At 61.5% G+C, this 17,347-nt stretch overlaps 1 protein-coding gene across 2 annotated transcripts; it reads left to right on the forward strand.

Moving 5' to 3' along the window:
* Positions 1-186: 186 nt before the first annotated feature.
* SMG9 (SMG9 nonsense mediated mRNA decay factor) lies at positions 187-17,177 on the forward strand. Of its 2 annotated transcripts, XM_071800511.1 has the most exons (13): positions 187-780; positions 1,414-1,482; positions 1,715-1,955; positions 2,478-2,575; positions 4,688-4,800; positions 6,110-6,221; positions 6,699-6,794; positions 7,972-8,057; positions 9,563-9,666; positions 13,137-13,244; positions 14,717-14,815; positions 15,715-15,850; positions 17,017-17,177. In XM_071800511.1, the coding sequence occupies exons 1-13, from the start codon at positions 694-696 to the stop codon at positions 17,093-17,095; spliced, it is 1,428 nt and encodes a 475-aa protein (XP_071656612.1). In that variant the 5' UTR covers positions 187-693; the 3' UTR covers positions 17,096-17,177. The 2 variants fall into 2 exon arrangements, with proteins under 2 accessions (XP_071656612.1, XP_071656613.1); XM_071800512.1 differs by lacking the exon at positions 15,715-15,850 and having other exon boundaries at positions 188-780.
* Positions 17,178-17,347: the final 170 nt, after the last annotated feature.

Genomic DNA, 17,347 nt, shown 5'->3' on the forward strand with positions numbered 1-17,347 from the left:
GGGCAGAGGGGGGGAGGTTTAGAGACGGCACCGAGGCGCCTGGGGGTACCGGAAGTGACGCTACACCGAGGCAAATAAGGGGGAAAACGGTTTCCCGGTTGGGTTTTGTTCGTCGCGCTCGTTTATTTAATTTCAAGGGGGGGGACCCAGGCGTCCGGGAGGGGACTCAGGAGTTCGGAAGGGACCCAGGAGTTCGGGAAGGACCCGGGAGTTCGGGAGGGACCCTGTAAAAAGGCGCCTGTCCCTTTAAATCCCCCCCGCGCATGCGCAATGTCAGCCGAGGCGTACCTGGAACCCGTTTCCATAGCAACTACTACCCCACGTGGTATCCCGCCGCGCATGCGCACACACCTCTTATCCGCCGTATCCCTCCGCCGAGCCTATAGCCCGCCCTATGCACCGCCCATACGGCTCCTACAGCCACTCCGCTTCCCTATAGCCCCTCCCCGTCCCCTATAGCCCCGCCCCGTCCCCTATAGCCCCTTCCCGCAACTTAGAGCCCCTCCCCGCTTCTATAGCCCCGCCTACACCGCTTATAGTCCCTGCCGTATCGCTCCGCCCAGCGCGCCGGGACTTGTTTTACCTCAGGAACCGGCGTGCGCGGGCGCCTGCCGGTCCCTATAGGATCCTATAGGTTTCTATAGGTTTCTATAGGTTGCTATAGGTTTCTATAGGTTGCTATAGGTGTCTGGGATGTCGGACTCGGGGCAGAGCCCCGCCCCGGGCGCGCGACGCCGCTGGACGCGGGAAAAGGAGCCGGACGGGCCCGGAGAGCGAAGGGTGGGCGGGGCCACGGGGGGGGTGGGCGGGGCTTGGGGTTGATTGACAGCGGCGGGTGCGCGGCAATGCTAAGGGGGGTGGTTAAGAGGAGGTGGGCGTGGCTTGCAGGTGACTGACACGGGGAGGGTCGCAGCTGTTTAAAGGGGAGTGGGCGTGGTTTTGCGGGGGTGGGCGGGGCTCGCGGTGATTGATTGATAGGGTGGGTTCGCGGTAGTGTCAAGGGGAGGGGGCGTGGCTAAGGGGCGGAGGGCGGGGCTTGGGGTGATTGACAGGGGCATCCTTGCCGCCGTTTAAAGGAGAGTGGGCGTGGTTTAGTGAGGGGTGGGCGTGGCTTAGGCCGATGATTGACAGAGGCAGCATCAAGCGGAGGGGGCGCGGTTTTGTGAGGGGGTGGGCGGGGCTTACAGGTGATTGACAGGGCTGGCTCACAGGGAGGGGATGTGGCTTCTCCTGTGGGCGGAGCCTGAGGGGCGGGCACCACCTGGGGGCGTGTCTAGAGAATTGTGGGCGTGGCTTAGCCCCCTATACTTCCTATGGGGGGCTGGTGGTTAAACCAGAAGGGGTGGGGGCTTACGAGGGGGGCGTGGCCAATGGGGTGGGTGTGGTCGTCACTGACCACGCCCCATGACGCAGGAGGGGGAGGAGCCAGCGGGGCTGCTGCAGAAAACGCCCATTATCCTGGCCAAGCCCCCTGGAGAGCGGGTGAGCGCCCGGACGCCTGGGTCCCTTTTTGGGGGAGGGGGTCCCGGATGCCTGGGTCCACTTTTGGGGGTCCCGAACTCCTGGGTCCCTTTTGGGGGATGGGTCCTGAACTCCTGGGTCCCTCCCGAACTCCTGGGTCCCTTTTGGGATGGGTGGGACCCGGACGCCTAGGTCCCTCCCGGACGCCTGGGTCCCCGTGTGACGTCACTTCCCGGGGGGGCGGGGCCAACAGGCACCACAGCCGCAGCCAAAGGCGGGAACCGCCCCGGCCCCGCCCCCCCAGGCCCCGCCCATCGTGTTGATGAAGTCACGTGGGGAAGGAGAGGGGCGGGGCCCAGCGGGGGGCGGAGCCTCCTCAGCGGGAGGGGAGGGGCCGGCGTTGGCCCCGCCCCGTGAGAGGGAGGGGCCGAGACCCACCCAACCTGTCTATCAACTGCATGGGCGGGGCCTGGGGGCGGCGCCCGCGCTGGACCGTGAGTGGGCGGGGCCAAGGGGGGCGGGATCTGAGGGGCGGGGCGGGGCGTAAGGGGGGGGTTAAAGCCGGGGGGTGGGGCTAATGGTGGTGGGCGGGGCTAAAGGGCTGGGATGAAAGGGAAGGGGCGGGGCTAGAGGGGTGGGGCTAAAAGGGCGGGGCTGGATCCGAGTGGGCGGAGCTAAATGGGAGTGTGGGGGCGGGGTTAAAAGGAGGTGGGTGGAGCTAATGCTGTGGGCGGGGCTAAGGGGGCTTAAAACCTGGGGGAGGGGCTAATGACAAGTGGGCGGGGCTATTGGGCAAAGGGTGGGGTTTGAATGCTGGTGGGCGGGGCTAAGGGCAGTGGGCGGGGCTAAAGGGGCGGGGCTTGTGGGTGGTGGGCGGAGCTGTTGATCAATGGGGGTGAAGGTAAAGCTGGGGGTTACTGGGGGTTACTGGGAGCGTTTAGGGGGGTTACTGGGGCATAGTGGGATCCCCGGACGCCTGGGTCCCTCCCGGACGCCTGGGTCCCTTCCTCCCCCAGCGGCCGCCGCCCAATCCCGCCTGGCGGCGCCAGAGAAGATGAAAACCAGCATCAAACTGGTGGACGAGCAGATGAACTGGTGCGACTGCGCCCTGCAGGTGGGCGGCCCGGACGCCTGGGTCCCCTCCCGGACGCCTGGGTCCCTCCCGAACTCCTGGGTCCCTCCCTGAACTCCTGGGTCCCCCCCGGACTCCTGGGTCCCTCCCTGAACTCCTGGGTCCCTCCCTGAACTCCTGGGTCCCCCCCGAACTCCTGGGTCCCCCCCGAACTCCTGGGTCCCTCCCGGACTCCAGGGTCCCCTCCCGAACTCCTGGGTCCCTCCCGAACTCCTGGGTCCCTCCCTGAACTCCTGGGTCCCCCCCGGACTCCTGGGTCCCCTCCCGAACTCCTGGGTCCCCTCCCGAACTCCTGGGTCCCTCCCGAACTCCTGGGTCCCTCCCGGACTCCTGGGTCCCCTCCCGAACTCCTGGGTCCCCTCCCGAACTCCTGGGTCCCTTGGGGCACTCCTGGGTCCCTCCCGAACTCCTGGGTCCCTCCCGAACTCCTGGGTCCCTCCCGGACTCCAGGGTCCCCTCCCGAACTTCCTGAACTCCTTGGTCCCTTGGGGCACTCCTGGGTCCATTTGGGGTATTTGGGGCACTCCTGGGTCCTTTGGGGACACTCCTGAGCCCATTTGGGTCCCTTTGGGGCACTCCTGGGTCCCTTTGGGGCACTCTTTGGTCCCTTTTGGGCTTTCTGGGGGACTCCTGGGTCCTTTTTGGGGCACTCATGGGTCCCTATTGGGGCACTCCTGGGTCCTTTTGGGGCATTCCTGGGTCCCTTTTTGGGGTGTGGGGCACTCCTGGGTCCCTTGGTGTCCCTTTAGGGCACTCCTGGGTCCCTATTGGGGCACTCCTGGGTCCCTTTTGGGGGTGTTTGGGTCCCTTGTGGGGGTCCCTGGGGCACTCCTGGGTCCCTTTGGGGCACTCCTGGGTCCCTTTTGGGGGTTTGGGGCACTCCTGGGTCCCTTTTGGGATATTTGGGGTACTCCTGGGTCCATTTGGGGATTTTGGGGGCACTCCTGGGTCCCTTTTGGGGCACTCCTGGGTCCCTTTTGGGATATTTGGGGCACTCCTGGGTCCCTATTGGGGCACTCCTGGGTCCCTTTTGGGGGTGTTTGGGTCCCTTGTGGGGGTCCCTGGGGCACTCCTGGGTCCCTTTGGGGCACTCCTGGGTCCCTTTTGGGGGTTTGGGGCACTCCTGGGTCCCTTTTGGGGCACTCCTGGGTCCCTTTTGGGATATTTGGGGCACTCCTGGGTCCTTTGGGGCACTCCTGGGTCCCTTTTGGGGGTTTGGGGCACTCCTGGGTCCTTTTGGGGCACTCCTGGGTCCCTTTTAGGATATTTGGGGTACTCCTGGGTCCATTTGGGGATTTTGGGGGCACTCCTGGGTCCCTTTTGGGGGTGTTTGGGTCCCTTTTGGGGGTCCCTGGGTCCCTCCTGGGTCCCTGGGGCACTCCTGGGTCCCTTTTGGGGCACTCCTGGGTTCCTTTTGGGGGTGTTTGGGTCCCTTTTGGGGGTCCCTGGGGCACTCCTGGGTCCACGGGGCACTCCTGGGTCCCTTTGGGGCACTCCTGGGTCCCTTTTGGGGGTGTTTGGGTCCCTTTTGGGGGTCCCTGGGTCCCTCCTGGGTCCCTGGGGCACTCCTGGGTCCCTTTTGGGGCACTCCTGGGTCCCTTTTGGGGGTGTTTGGGTCCCTTTTGGGGGTCCCTGGGTCCCTCCTGGGTCTCTGGGGCACTCCTGGGTCCCTTTTGGGGCACTCCTGGGTCCCTTTTGGGGGTGTTTGGGTCCCTTTTGGGGGTCCCTGGGTCCCTCCTGGGTCCCTGGGGCACTCCTGGGTCCCTTTTGGGGCACTCCTGGGTTCCTTTTGGAGGTGTTTGGGTCCCTTTTGGGGGTCCCTGGGGCACTCCTGGGTCCCTTTGGGGCACTCCTGGGTCCCTTTTGGGGGTGTTTGGGTCCCTTTTGGGGGTCCCTGGGTCCCTCCTGGGTCCCTGGGTCCCTCCTGGGTCCCTTTTGGGGCACTCCTGGGTCCCTTTTGGGGGTGTTTGGGTCCCTTTTGGGGCACTCCTGGGTCCCTTTTGGAGGTGTTTGGGTCCCTTTTGGGGGTCCCTGGGGCACTCCTGGGTCCCTGGGGCACTCCTGGGTCCACGGGGCACTCCTGGGTCCCCCCAGTTCCTACTGGAGCAGACGGATGTGCTGGTGGTGGGGGCGCTGGGGCTTCAGGGGACCGGGAAATCGACCGTGCTGTCCCTGCTGGCCGGGAACCAGCCCGACGACGACCCGCGGTACTGGTTTATACTGGTTTATACTGGTTTATACTGGGATATACTGGGAGGGGTCTGGGAGGGTCAGTGGGAGGGACTGGGATGGACTGGGAGGGACTGGGAGGGAGTGGGGGGAATGGGATGGACTGGGATGGACTGGGAGGGACTGGGAGGGACTGGGATGGACTGGGGGGGACTGGGGGAAATGGGATGGACTGGGAGGAACTGGGGGGACTGGGAGGGACTGGGAGGACTGGGGGGGAATGGGAGGGACTGGGGGGAATGGGATGGACTGGGAGGGACTGGGAGAGACCGGGAGGACTGGGGGGAAATGGGAGGGACTGGGAGGGACTGGGAGGGACTGGGGGGGAATGGGGGGGACTGGGAGGGACTGGGGGGAATGGGATGGACTGGGGGGACTGGGGGAACTGGGAGGGACAGGGAGGGACTGGGGGGACTGGGATGGACTGGGGGGGACTGGGGGGACTGGGATGGACTGGGAGGGACTGGGAGGGACTGGGGGGACTGGGATGGACTGGGGGGGACTGGGGGGACTGGGATGGACTGGGAGGGACTGGGAGGGACTGGGGGGACTGGGATGGACTGGGGGGGACTGGGGGGACTGGGATGGACTGGGAGGGACTGGGGGGACTGGGAGGGACTGGGAGGGACTGGTAGGGACTGGGGTAATGGGATGGAGTGGGAGGGACTGGGAGGACTGGGGGGGAATGGGAAGGACTGGGATGGACTGGGAGGGACTGGGGAGACTGGGAGGGAATGGGGGGACTGGGAGGGACTGGGAGGGACTGGGGGGACTGGGATGGACTGGGAGGGACTGGGAGGGACTGGGGGGACTGGGATGGACTGGGGGGGACTGGGGGGAATGGGAGGGACTGGGAGGGACTGGGGGGGATTGGGAGGGACTGGGAGGGACTGGGGGGACTGGGATGGACTGGGGGGGACTGGGGGGAATGGGAGGGACTGGGAGGGACTGGGGGGGAATGGGATGGACTGGGAGGGACTGGGATATACTGGATTATACTGGGAGGGACTGGGAAGTAGTTGGGATGAACGGGGAGGTGATTGGGATGAATGGGAAGGGCGTGAATGGTCCGGGGGCGTGGCCAAGACGAGGGGGCGTGGCCACGCCCCAGCGCTCCCAATGGCGAGGGGGAGTGGCCAAGGGGCTGTGGGGCGTGGCCTCGGCAGAGCGCTCAATGGGGTGGGGGCGTGGCCAAGCCCGGGCGCGCCGAATGGGGGGAGGGGGCGTGGCCTAGGCCGAGTAGCCAATGGGGAATGGCGATAGAGCCGAAAGTGGGCGTGTCCTCAGCACGTACGTCTTCCGGCCCGCCCCCCCGGAACTACGTCAGCGCGGCGCGGCCCAGACGGGCGGGATCGATTTGTTCGTCACGCAGGAGCGGGTGGTGCTGCTGGACACGCAGGTCATTAACGCTAATTAACGCTAATTAGCGGTAATTAACACACCCCCCCCCCCGCCCGGGGAGAGTCACGTGGGGCTTAATTAACGATTGGCGGCGAAAACCCGGAGAAAATCGGCCCAGATTTGGGGGTTTGGGGCCCAAATTGGTCACCAGTGGTGATTAATTAGCGCTAATTAGGAGTAATTAGCGTTAATTAGCACTGATTACAACTGAGATGTGCGATATTCCCCCTATTTGTGTACAAAACATCCATAATTAGCACTTATTCGCTATTAATTAGCGTTAGATAATGGTTAATTAACGCTAATTAGCAGTAATGCCTAATTAGCGTTAATTAGCATTAATTACGTCCACGACGTCCATAATTAGCGCTGCTTCACTCTTAATTACCCCTTAATTCCCCCAATGGTCCCATTTCCCCCCAATTATCACCCCATTATCTCTAATTAGCACTAATTAGCATTAATTAATTAACAGCCCATCCTAAGCCCCGCTCTCCTGGATCACCTAATTAACAACGACCGCAAATTACCCCCCGAGTATGGGCTGCCCCACAGCTACGTGGAGATGCAGGTAATTAGCGCTAATTAGCGCTCATTAACGCTCATTATAGGGGGACCCTATGGGAATGGGGGGGGAGGGATCGAGGGAGTTAATTTGGCTTAATTAGGGGTAATTGGGGTTAATTAGGGGCAGCTTGAGGTGGCTAAGGGGTAATTAGGGAGGATGAGGTGGTAATTAGGGGTAATTAGGGGTAATTAAGGGGTAATTAAGGGGTAATAGAGGGGAATGAGGGGGATGGAGCCATAGGGAATATATGGGGGGAATAAGGGGTTAATTAGGGGGAATTGCGGTTAATTAGGGGGAATTTGGGTTCATTAGGGATAATTGGGGTTAATTAGGGGGTATTAGAGAGGGTTAAGGGGTAATTAGGGGTCATTAGGTGGTAATTAGGGGTAATTAAGGGGTAATAGAAGGCAATGAGGGGAATGGAACCATAGGGAATATATGGGGGGGATAAGGGGTTAATTAGGGGGATAAGGGGTTAATTAGGGGGAATTTTGGGTTAATTAGGGGTAATTGCGGTTAATTAGGGGTAGCTAGAGGTGGCTAAGGGGTAATTAGGGAGGATGAGGTGGTAATTAGGGGTAATTAGGGGTAATTAAGGGGTAACTAAGGGGTAATAGAGGGGAATGAGGGGGATGGAGCCATAGGGAATATATGGGGGGAATAAGGGGTTAATTAGGGGGAATTGGGGTTAATTAGGGGGAATTTGGGTTCATTAGGGATAATTGGGGTTAATTAGGGGGTATTAGAGAGGGTTAAGGGGTAATTAGGGGTCATTAGGTGGTAATTAGGGGTAATTAAGGGGTAATAGAAGGCAATGAGGGGAATGGAACCATAGGGAATATATGGGGGGGATAAGGGGTTAATTAGGGGGAATTGGGGTTAATTAGGGGGAATTTGGGTTAATTAGGGGTAATTGGGGTTAATTAGGGGCAGCTAGAGGTGGCTAAGGGGTAATTAGGGAGGATGAGGTGGTAATTAGGGGTAATTAAGGGGTAATTAAGGGGTAATAGAAGGAATTGGGGGGATGGATCCATAGGGAATATATGGGGGGGATAACAGACCAAATGAGTGGGGGGTAATTAATTAATGAGTAATTAATTGGGGGGTGGGTAAGTGGGGGTTAATGAGGGGGTCGTTAACAGGTGATTGGGGTTAATTAGGGTTAATTAGTGTTAATTAGTCCCTGCAGATCGCGGCGTTCCTGTTCACCGTGTGCCACGTGGTGCTGCTGGTGCAGGATTGGTTCACTGACCCACTGATCTATAGGTCAGCCCCATAGCGACCCATAGGGACCCATAGATCTGACCCATAGGGACCCATAGAGACCCATAGAGACCAATGGGGACCCATAGGGACCCATAGAGACCAATGGGGACCCATAGAGACCCATAGACACCCATAGGGACCGATGGGGACTCATAGACCTGACCCATAGGGACCCATAGGGACCAATGGGGACCCATAGAGACCCATAGAGACCCATAGGGACCCATAGATCTGACCCATAGGGACCCATAGAGACCCATAGATCTGACCCATAGAGACCCATAGGGACCAATGGGGACCCATAGGTCTGACCCATAGGGACCCATAGATCTGACCCATAGGGACCCATAGGGACCCCTAGAGACCCATAGATTTGACCCATAGGGACCCATAGATCTGACCCGTAGGGACCCATAGAGACCCATAGATCTGACCCATAGAGACCCATAGGGACCAATGGGGACCCATAGGTCTGACCCATAGGGACCCATAGGGACCCCTAGAGACCCATAGGGACCTATAGAGACCCATAGATCTGACCCATAGGGACCCATAGATCTGACCCATAGGGACCCATAGAGACCCATAGTTCTGACCCATAGAGACCCATAGGGACCAATGGGGACCCATAGGTCTGACCCATAGAGACCAATGGGGACCCATAGAGACCCATAGAGACCCATAGATCTGACCCATAGGGACCCATAGATCTGACCCGTAGGGACCCATAGAGACCCATAGATCTGACCCATAGAGACCCATAGGGACCAATGGGGACCCATAGGTCTGACCCATAGGGACCCATAGGGACCCCTAGAGACCCATAGGGACCTATAGAGACCCATAGATCTGACCCATAGGGACCCATAGAGACCCATAGATCTGACCCATAGAGACCCATAGGGACCAATGGGGACCCATAGGTCTGACCCATAGAGACCAATGGGGACCCATAGAGACCCATAGGGACCAATGGGGACCCATAGATAGACCCATAGATCTGACCCATAGAGACCTATAGGGACCCCTAGAGACCCATAGGGACCAATGGGGACCCATAGACAGACCCATAGACCCATAGATTTGCCCCATAGGGACCCCTAGAGACCCCTAGAGACCCATAGGGACCAATGGGGACCCATAGAGACCCATAGGGACCAATGGGGACCCATAGATCTGACCCATAGAGACCCATAGGGCCCAATGGGGACCCCTGGAGACCCATAGGGACCTATAGAGACCCATAGGGACCAATGGGGACCCATAGAGACCCATAGATCTGACCCATAGAGACCAATTGGGGCCCTTAGAGACCAATGGGGACCCATAGAGACCCATAGATCTGACCCACACCTGCCCCATAGACCTGGGTCCTGCCCCATAGCGCTATGTCCTACCCCCCAGATCTGCCCCATAGTGGCCCCCCAGGTCCCCTTCTACCCCCCGGGCCCCCATTCTGCCCCATAGATCCATGGGGCTGCCCCATAGATCCGGTTTCCCCACAGGTTCCTGCAAACGGCGGAGATGGTGAAGCCTCCAGGCCCCGCCCCCAGCGCTGGCCCCGCCCCCGAGAGCCACGACCCGCCCCCCGAGTTCAACCCCCACCTCGGTGAGACCCATAACTGACCCATAGCGACCCATAACTGACCCATAGAGACCCATAGCGACCCATAATTGACCCATAGAGACCCATAGAGACCCATAACTGACCCATAGCGTCCCATAACTGACCCATAGAGACCCATAGAGACCCATAACTGACCCATAGCGACCCATAACTGACCCATAGAGAGAACTAGAGACCCATAACTGACCCATAACTGACCCATAGTGACCCATAACTGACCCATAGAGACACATAGGGATTCATAACTGACCCATAGAGACACATAGAGACCCATAACTGACCCATAGAGACCCATAGATACCCATAACTGACCCATAGAGACACATAGCGGCCCATAACTGACCCATAGAGACACATAGGGACCCATAACTGACCCATAGCGACCCATAACTGACCCATAGAGACCCATAGAGACCCATAGCGACCCATAACTGACCCATAGAGACAACTAGAGACCCATAACTGACCCATAGCGACCCATAACTGACCCATGGAGACACATAGAGACCCATAGCGACCCATAACTGACCCATAGAGACAACTAGAGACCCATAACTGACCCATAACTGATCCATAGCGACCCATAACTGACCCATAGAGACCCATAGAGACCCATAGCGACCCATAACTGACCCATAGAGACAACTAGAGACCCATAACTGACCAATAACTGACCCATAGCGACCCATAACTGACCCATGGAGACACATAGAGACCCATAGCGACCCATAACTGACCCATAGAGACAACTAGAGACCCATAACTGACCCATAACTGATCCATAGCGACCCATAACTGACCCATAGAGACCCATAGAGACCCATAGCGACCCATAACTGACCCATAGAGACACATAGAGACCCATAACTGATCCATAACTGACCCATAGCGACCCATAACTGACCAATAGTGACCTATAGAGACCCATACGTGACCCATAGCGACCCATAACTGACCCACAGCGAGCCATAGAGACCCATAACTGACCCATAACGACCCATAACTGACCCATAGGAAGCCATAGAGACCCATAGAGATCATAGAGACCCACAGTGACCCACAACTGACCCCCCCAGCCCCATAAGTGTCCCCCCCCCCAGCCCCATAAGTTCCCCCATGGCCCCATAAGTTCCCCCCTCAGCCCCATAAGCTCCCCCATGGCCCCATAAGTTCCCCCCTCAGCCCCATAAGTTCCCCCCCCCAGCCCCATAAGTTCCCCCATGGCCCCTTAAGTTCCCCCCCCAGCCCCATAAGTTCCCCCCCAGCCCCATAAGTTCCCATTCCCAGCCCCATAAGCTCCCCCCTGGCCCCATAAGTTCCCCCCCAGCCCCATAAGTTCCCATTCCCAGCCCCATAAGCTCCCCCATGGCCCCATAAGTTCCCCCATGGCCCCATAAGTTCCCCCCCCAGCCCCATAAGTTCCCCCATGGCCCCATAAGTTCCCCCCCCAGCCCCATAAGTTCCCATTCCCAGCCCCATAAGCTCCCCCCCAGCCCCATAAGTTCCCCCATGGCCCCATAAGTTCCCCCCCAGCCCCATAAGTTCCCATTCCCAGCCCCATAAGTTCCCCCATGGCCCCATAAGTTCCCCCCCCAGCCCCATAAGTTCCCCCCCAGCCCCATAAGTTCCCATTCCCAGCCCCATAAGTTCCCCCCCCAGCCCCATAAGTTCCCCCATGGCCCCATAAGTTCCCCCCCAGCCCCATAAGTTCCCCCATGGCCCCTTAAGTTCCCCCCCCAGCCCCATAAGTTCCCCCCCCAGCCCCATAAGTTCCCATTCCCAGCCCCATAAGCTCCCCCATGGCCCCATAAGTTCCCCCCCCAGCCCCATAAGTTCCCCCCCCAGCCCCATAAGTTCCCATTCCCAGCCCCATAAGCTCCCCCCTGGCCCCATAAGTTCCCCCCCAGCCCCATAAGTTCCCATTCCCAGCCCCATAAGCTCCCCCATGGCCCCTTAAGTTCCCCCCCCAGCCCCATAAGTTCCCCCCCCAGCCCCATAAGTTCCCCCCCAGCCCCATAAGTTCCCATTCCCAGCCCCATAAGTTCCCCCCCCAGCCCCATAAGTTCCCATTCCCAGCCCCATAAGCTCCCCCATGGCCCCTTAAGTTCCCCCCCCAGCCCCATAAGTTCCCCCCCCCAGCCCCATAAGTTCCCATTCCCAGCCCCATAAGTTCCCCCATGGCCCCATAAGTTCCCCCCCCAGCCCCATAAGTTCTCCCCCAGCCCCATAAGTTCCCATTCCCAGCCCCAAAAGCTCCCCCATGGCCCCATAAGTTCCCCCATGGCCCCATAAGTTCCCCCCCCAGCCCCATAAGTTCCCCCATGGCCCCTTAAGTTCCCCCCCCAGCCCCATAAGTTCCCCCCCCAGCCCCATAAGTTCCCATTCCCAGCCCCATAAGCTCCCCCATGGCCCCATAAGTTCCCCCATGGCCCCATAAGTTCCCATTCCCAGCCCCATAAGCTCCCCCCCGGCCCCATAAGTTCCCCCCCAGCCCCATAAGCTCCCCCCATGGCCCCATAAGTTCCCCCATGGCCCCATAAGTTCCCCCCCCAGCCCCATAAGTTCCCCCATGGCCCCTTAAGTTCCCCCCCCAGCCCCATAAGTTCCCCCCCCAGCCCCATAAGTTCCCATTCCCAGCCCCATAAGCTCCCCCATGGCCCCATAAGTTCCCCCATGGCCCCATAAGTTCCCATTCCCAGCCCCATAAGCTCCCCCCCGGCCCCATAAGTTCCCCCCCAGCCCCATAAGTTCCCCCATGGCCCCATAAGTTCCCATTCCCAGCCCCATAAGCTCCCCCATGGCCCCATAAGTTCCCCCCCCAGCCCCATAAGTTCCCCCCCCAGCCCCATAAGTTCCCCCCCAGCCCCATAAGTTCCCCCATGGCCCCATAAGTTCCCATTCCCAGCCCCATAAGCTCCCCCCTGGCCCCATAAGTTCCCATTCCCAGCCCCATAAGTTCCCCCCCAGCCCCATAAGTTCCCATTTCCAGCCCCATAAGTTCCCCCCTGGCCCCATAAGTTCCCCCCTGGCCCCATAAGTTCCCCCCCCAGCCCCATAAGTTCCCCCCCAGCCCCATAAGTTCCCATTCCCAGCCCCATAAGTTCCCCCCCAGCCCCATAAGTTCCCATTCCCAGCCCCATAAGCTCCCCCCTGGCCCCATAAGTTCCCATTCCCAGCCCCATAAATTCCCCCATGGCCCCATAAGTTCCCCCCCCAGCCCCATAAGTTCCCCCCCAGCCCCATAAGTTCCCCCCCAGCCCCATAAGCTCCCCCCAGCCCCATAAGAGCCCCACAACTGCCCCATCCCAGCTCCCCAAGAGCCCCCACCAGCCCCACAACCCCCATTCCCAGCCCCATAACTTCCCCCTCCAACCCCATAAGTGCCCCTCCCCGGCCCCATAGCTGCCCCCCCCTGCCCCATAAGTGCCCCCAGCCCCATAGCTGCCCCACAGTGTTCGTGCAGACGCGCGCGCCCCCCGAGAGCTTCGCCCCCCGGCGCCTGCGGGAGATGCAGCGGGTGCTGGAGACCCTGATGGGGCATTCGCACCTCAAGTTCAAGGGTACGCCTGGGTCCCTTGGGGCACTCCTGGGTCCCTCCCGAACTCCTGGGTCCCTCCCGATCGCCTGGGTCCCTTGGGGTACTCCTGGGTCCCTGGGGCACTCCTGGGTCCCTCCCGAACTCCTGGGTCCCCTCCCGAACTCCTGGGTCCCTGGGGCACTCCTGGGTCCCTCCCGAACTCCTGGGTCCCTTGGGGCACTCCTGGGTCCCTCCCGAACTCCTGGGTCCCTTGGGGCACTCCTGGGTCCCTCCTGAATTCCTGGGTCCCTGGGGAACTCCTGGGTCCCTCCCGAACTCCTGGGTCCCTCCCGAACTCCTGGGTCCCCTCCCGAACTCCTGGGTCCCTCCTGGAACTCCTGGGTCCCTGGGGCACTCCTGGGTCCCCTCCTGAACTCCTGGGTCCCTTGGGGCACTCCTGGGTCCCTGGGGCACTCCTGGGTCCCTCCCGAACTCCTGGGTCCCTCCCGAACGCCTGGGTCCCTTGGGGCACTCCTGGGTCCCTCCCGAACTCCTGGGTCCCTCCTGAACTCCTGGGTCCCTTGGGGCACTCCTGGGTCCCTTGGGGCACTCCTGGGTCCCTGGGGCACTCCTGGGTCCCTCCCGAACTCCTGAGTCCCTCCCGAACTCCTGGGTCCCTTGGGGCACTCCTGGGTCCCTGGGGCACTCCTGGGTCCCTCCCGAACTCCTGGGTCCCTCCCGATCGCCTGGGTCCCTTGGGGTACTCCTGGGTCCCTGGGGCACTCCTGGGTCCCTCCCGAACGCCTGGGTCCCTTGGGGTACTCCTGGGTCCCTGGGGCACTCCTGGGTCCCTCCTGAACTCCTGGGTCCCTTGGGGCACTCCTGGGTCCCTCCTGAATTCCTGGGTCCCTGGGGAACTCCTGGGTCCCTCCCGAACTCCTGGGTCCCCTCCTGAACTCCTGGGTCCCTCCCGAACGCCTGGGTCCCTTGGGGTACTCCTGGGTCCCTGGGGCACTCCTGGGTCCCTCCTGAACTCCTGGGTCCCTTGGGGCACTCCTGGGTCCCTCCTGAATTCCTGGGTCCCTGGGGAACTCCTGGGTCCCTCCCGAACTCCTGGGTCCCCTCCTGAACTCCTGGGTCCCTCCCGAACGCCTGGGTCCCTTGGGGTACTCCTGGGTCCCTGGGGCACTCCTGGGTCCCTCCCGAACTCCTGGGTCCCTTGGGGCACTCCTGGGTCCCTCCTGAATTCCTGGGTCCCTTGGGGCACTCCTGGGTCCCTCCCGAACGCCTGGGTCCCTTGGGGTACTCCTGGGTCCCTGGGGCACTCCTGGGTCCCTCCCGAACTCCTGGGTCCCTTGGGGCACTCCTGGGTCCCTCCTGAATTCCTGGGTCCCTTGGGGCACTCCTGGGTCCCTCCCGAACTCCTGGGTCCCTTGGGGCACTCCTGGGTCCCTCCCGAACTCCTGGGTCCCTTGGGGCACTCCTGGGTCCCTCCCGAACGCCTGGGTCCCCCAGGGTCGCTGTCCATGTCGGACCCGCCCCCTGAGTGCGAGGTCAACCTGTTCCTGCTGCCGCCATTGGAGGAGGAGAGCGAGGACCCGCCCCCCCGAGCCGGTGAGTGACAGGTCTGGGGACCCAGGCGTCCGGGAGGGACCCAGGAGTTCGGGAGGGGACCCAGGAGTCTGGGAGGGACCCAGGAGTGCCGCAGGGACCCAGGAGTTCGGGAGGGACCCAGGAGTGCCCCAAGGGACCCAGGAGTGCCCCAAGGGACCCAGGAGTTCGGGAGGGACCCAGGAGTGCCCCAAGGGACCCAGGAGTTCGGGAGGGACCCAGGAGTGCCCCAAGGGACCCAGGAGTTCGGGAGGGACCCAGGAGTCTGGGAGGGACCCAGGAGTTTGGGAGGGACCCAGGAGTTCGGGAGGGACCCAGGAGTGCCCCAAGGGACCCAGGCGTCTGGGAGGGACCCAGGAGTGCCCCAGGGACCCAGGTGTCTGGGAGGGACCCAGGAGTGCCCCAAGGGACCCAGGAGTTCAGGAGGGACCCAGGAGTTCGGGAGGGACCCAGGAGTGCCCCAAGGGACCCAGGCGTCTGGGAGGGACCCAGGAGTGCCCCAGGGACCCAGGAGTTCGGGAGGGACCCAAGAGTTTGGGAGGGACCCAGGAGTTTGGGAGGGACCCAGGAGTTTGGGAGGGACCCAGGAGTGCCCCAAGGGACCCAGGAGTACCCCAGGGGACCCAGGAGTGCCCCAGGGACCCAGGTGTCTGGGAGGGACCCAGGAGTGCCCCAGTGGACCCAGGAGTTCAGGAGGGACCCAGGAGTTCGGGAGGGACCCAGGAGTGCCCCAAGGGACCCAGGCGTCTGGGAGGGACCCAGGAGTGCCGCAGGGACCCAGGAGTTCAGGAGGGATCTGGGAGGGACCCAGGCGTCCGGGAGGGACCCAGGAGTTCAGGAGGGGACCCAGGCGTCCGGGAGGGACCCAGGCGTCCGGGTGAGGACCCCGGTGTCCGGCGCAGGCCCCCAGGCGCTGTTCCCGGCGCTGCCCCCGTTCCGCGGCGCCTCCTGCTGGCGGGCGCTGGGGCGACTGCGCGGGCGCCTCCTGGGGGCGGGGAGGGCGCCCCTGGGACCCAGCCTGCTCACCGAGAGGAACTGGTGTGTACTGGGTTACACTGGGAGGGACTGGGAGGGGATTGGGAGGGACGGGGGGGGACTGGGGGGTCAATGGGAGGGACTGGGAGGTCAATGGGAGGGACTGGAGGGTCAATGGGAGGGACTGGGATGGACTGGGAGGTCAATGGGAGACACTGGGAGGTCAATGGAAGGGAACTGGAATGGACTGGGAGGCACTGGGGTGGACTGGGGGGTCAATGGGAGGCACTGGGAGGTCAATGGGATGGACTGGGAGGTCAATGGGAGGCACTGGGAGGTCAATGGGAGGGACTGGGAAGTCAATGGGAGGGACTGGGAGGTCAATGGGAGGGACTGGGATGGACTGGGGGGTCAATGGGAGGGACTGGGAGGTGAATGGGAGGGACTGGGGGGGTCAATGGGATGAACTGGGGGGTCAATGGGAGGGACTGGGAGGTCAATGGGAGGCACTGGGAGGTCAATGGGAGGGACTGGGGGGTCAATGGGAGGGACTGGGGGGTCAATGGGAGGGACTGGGATGGACTGGGGGGTCAATGGGAGGCACTGGGAGGTCAATGGGAGGGACTGGGATGGACTGGGAGGTCAATGGGAGGCACTGGGAGGTCAATGGGAGGGACTGGGATGGACTGGGGGGTCAATGGGAGGGACTGGAAGGGATTGGGAATCCAGTGGGAGGGACTGGGAGGTCAATGGGATGAACTGGGAGGTCAATGGGTGGGACTGGGATGGACTGGGAGGTCAATGGGATGAACTGGGAGGTCAATGGGTGGGACTGGGATGGACTGGGAGGTCAATGGGATGAACTGGGAGGTCAATGGGTGGGACTGGGATGGACTGGGAGGTCAATGGGATGAACTGGGAGGTCAATGGGTGGGACTGGGATGGACTGGGAGGTCAATGGGATGGACTGGGGGGTCAGTGGGAGGGACTGGGAGGTCAATGGGAGGGACTGGGAGGTCAATGGGGGCAGTGGGATGAACTGGGATATACTGGTTTATACTGGGATGGCCTGGTTTATACTGGGAGGGAACTGGGATATACTGGGGTGAACTGGGAGGGTCAATGGGAGGGAACTGGGGGGGACTGGGAGGCCACACTTGCACTCATACTGGCCCATACTGGTCTATACTGGTCTATACTGGTCCATACTGGTCTATACTGGTCCACAGGTTCCATTACGCCGCCCGGATCTGGGACGGGGTGAAGAAATCGTCGGCACTGGCCGAATATGGGCGGTTACTGGGTTGAACTGGGGGGACCCAGGCGTCCGGGAGGGACCCAGGCGTCCGGGACCAATAAACCGCCTCGTTCTGGGGCTCTAATGGGTTTATGAGCGTGTTAATGATTTTCCCCAGTCTTTAATTAACCCCCCCAACCCCTAATTACCGCCCAGTGATCGTTAATTAATCCCCAGGGTGGTTAATTACCGCTAATTGCGATTAATTCTCACTGCGCATGCGCGCTGCGAAGGCGCGAAACGCGGGCGGACCGCGCACCACC

The sequence above is a fragment of the Patagioenas fasciata genome, chromosome 31 (assembly GCF_037038585.1).
Source record: "Patagioenas fasciata isolate bPatFas1 chromosome 31, bPatFas1.hap1, whole genome shotgun sequence".
In the NCBI taxonomy this organism is placed as follows: Eukaryota; Metazoa; Chordata; class Aves; order Columbiformes; family Columbidae; genus Patagioenas; species Patagioenas fasciata.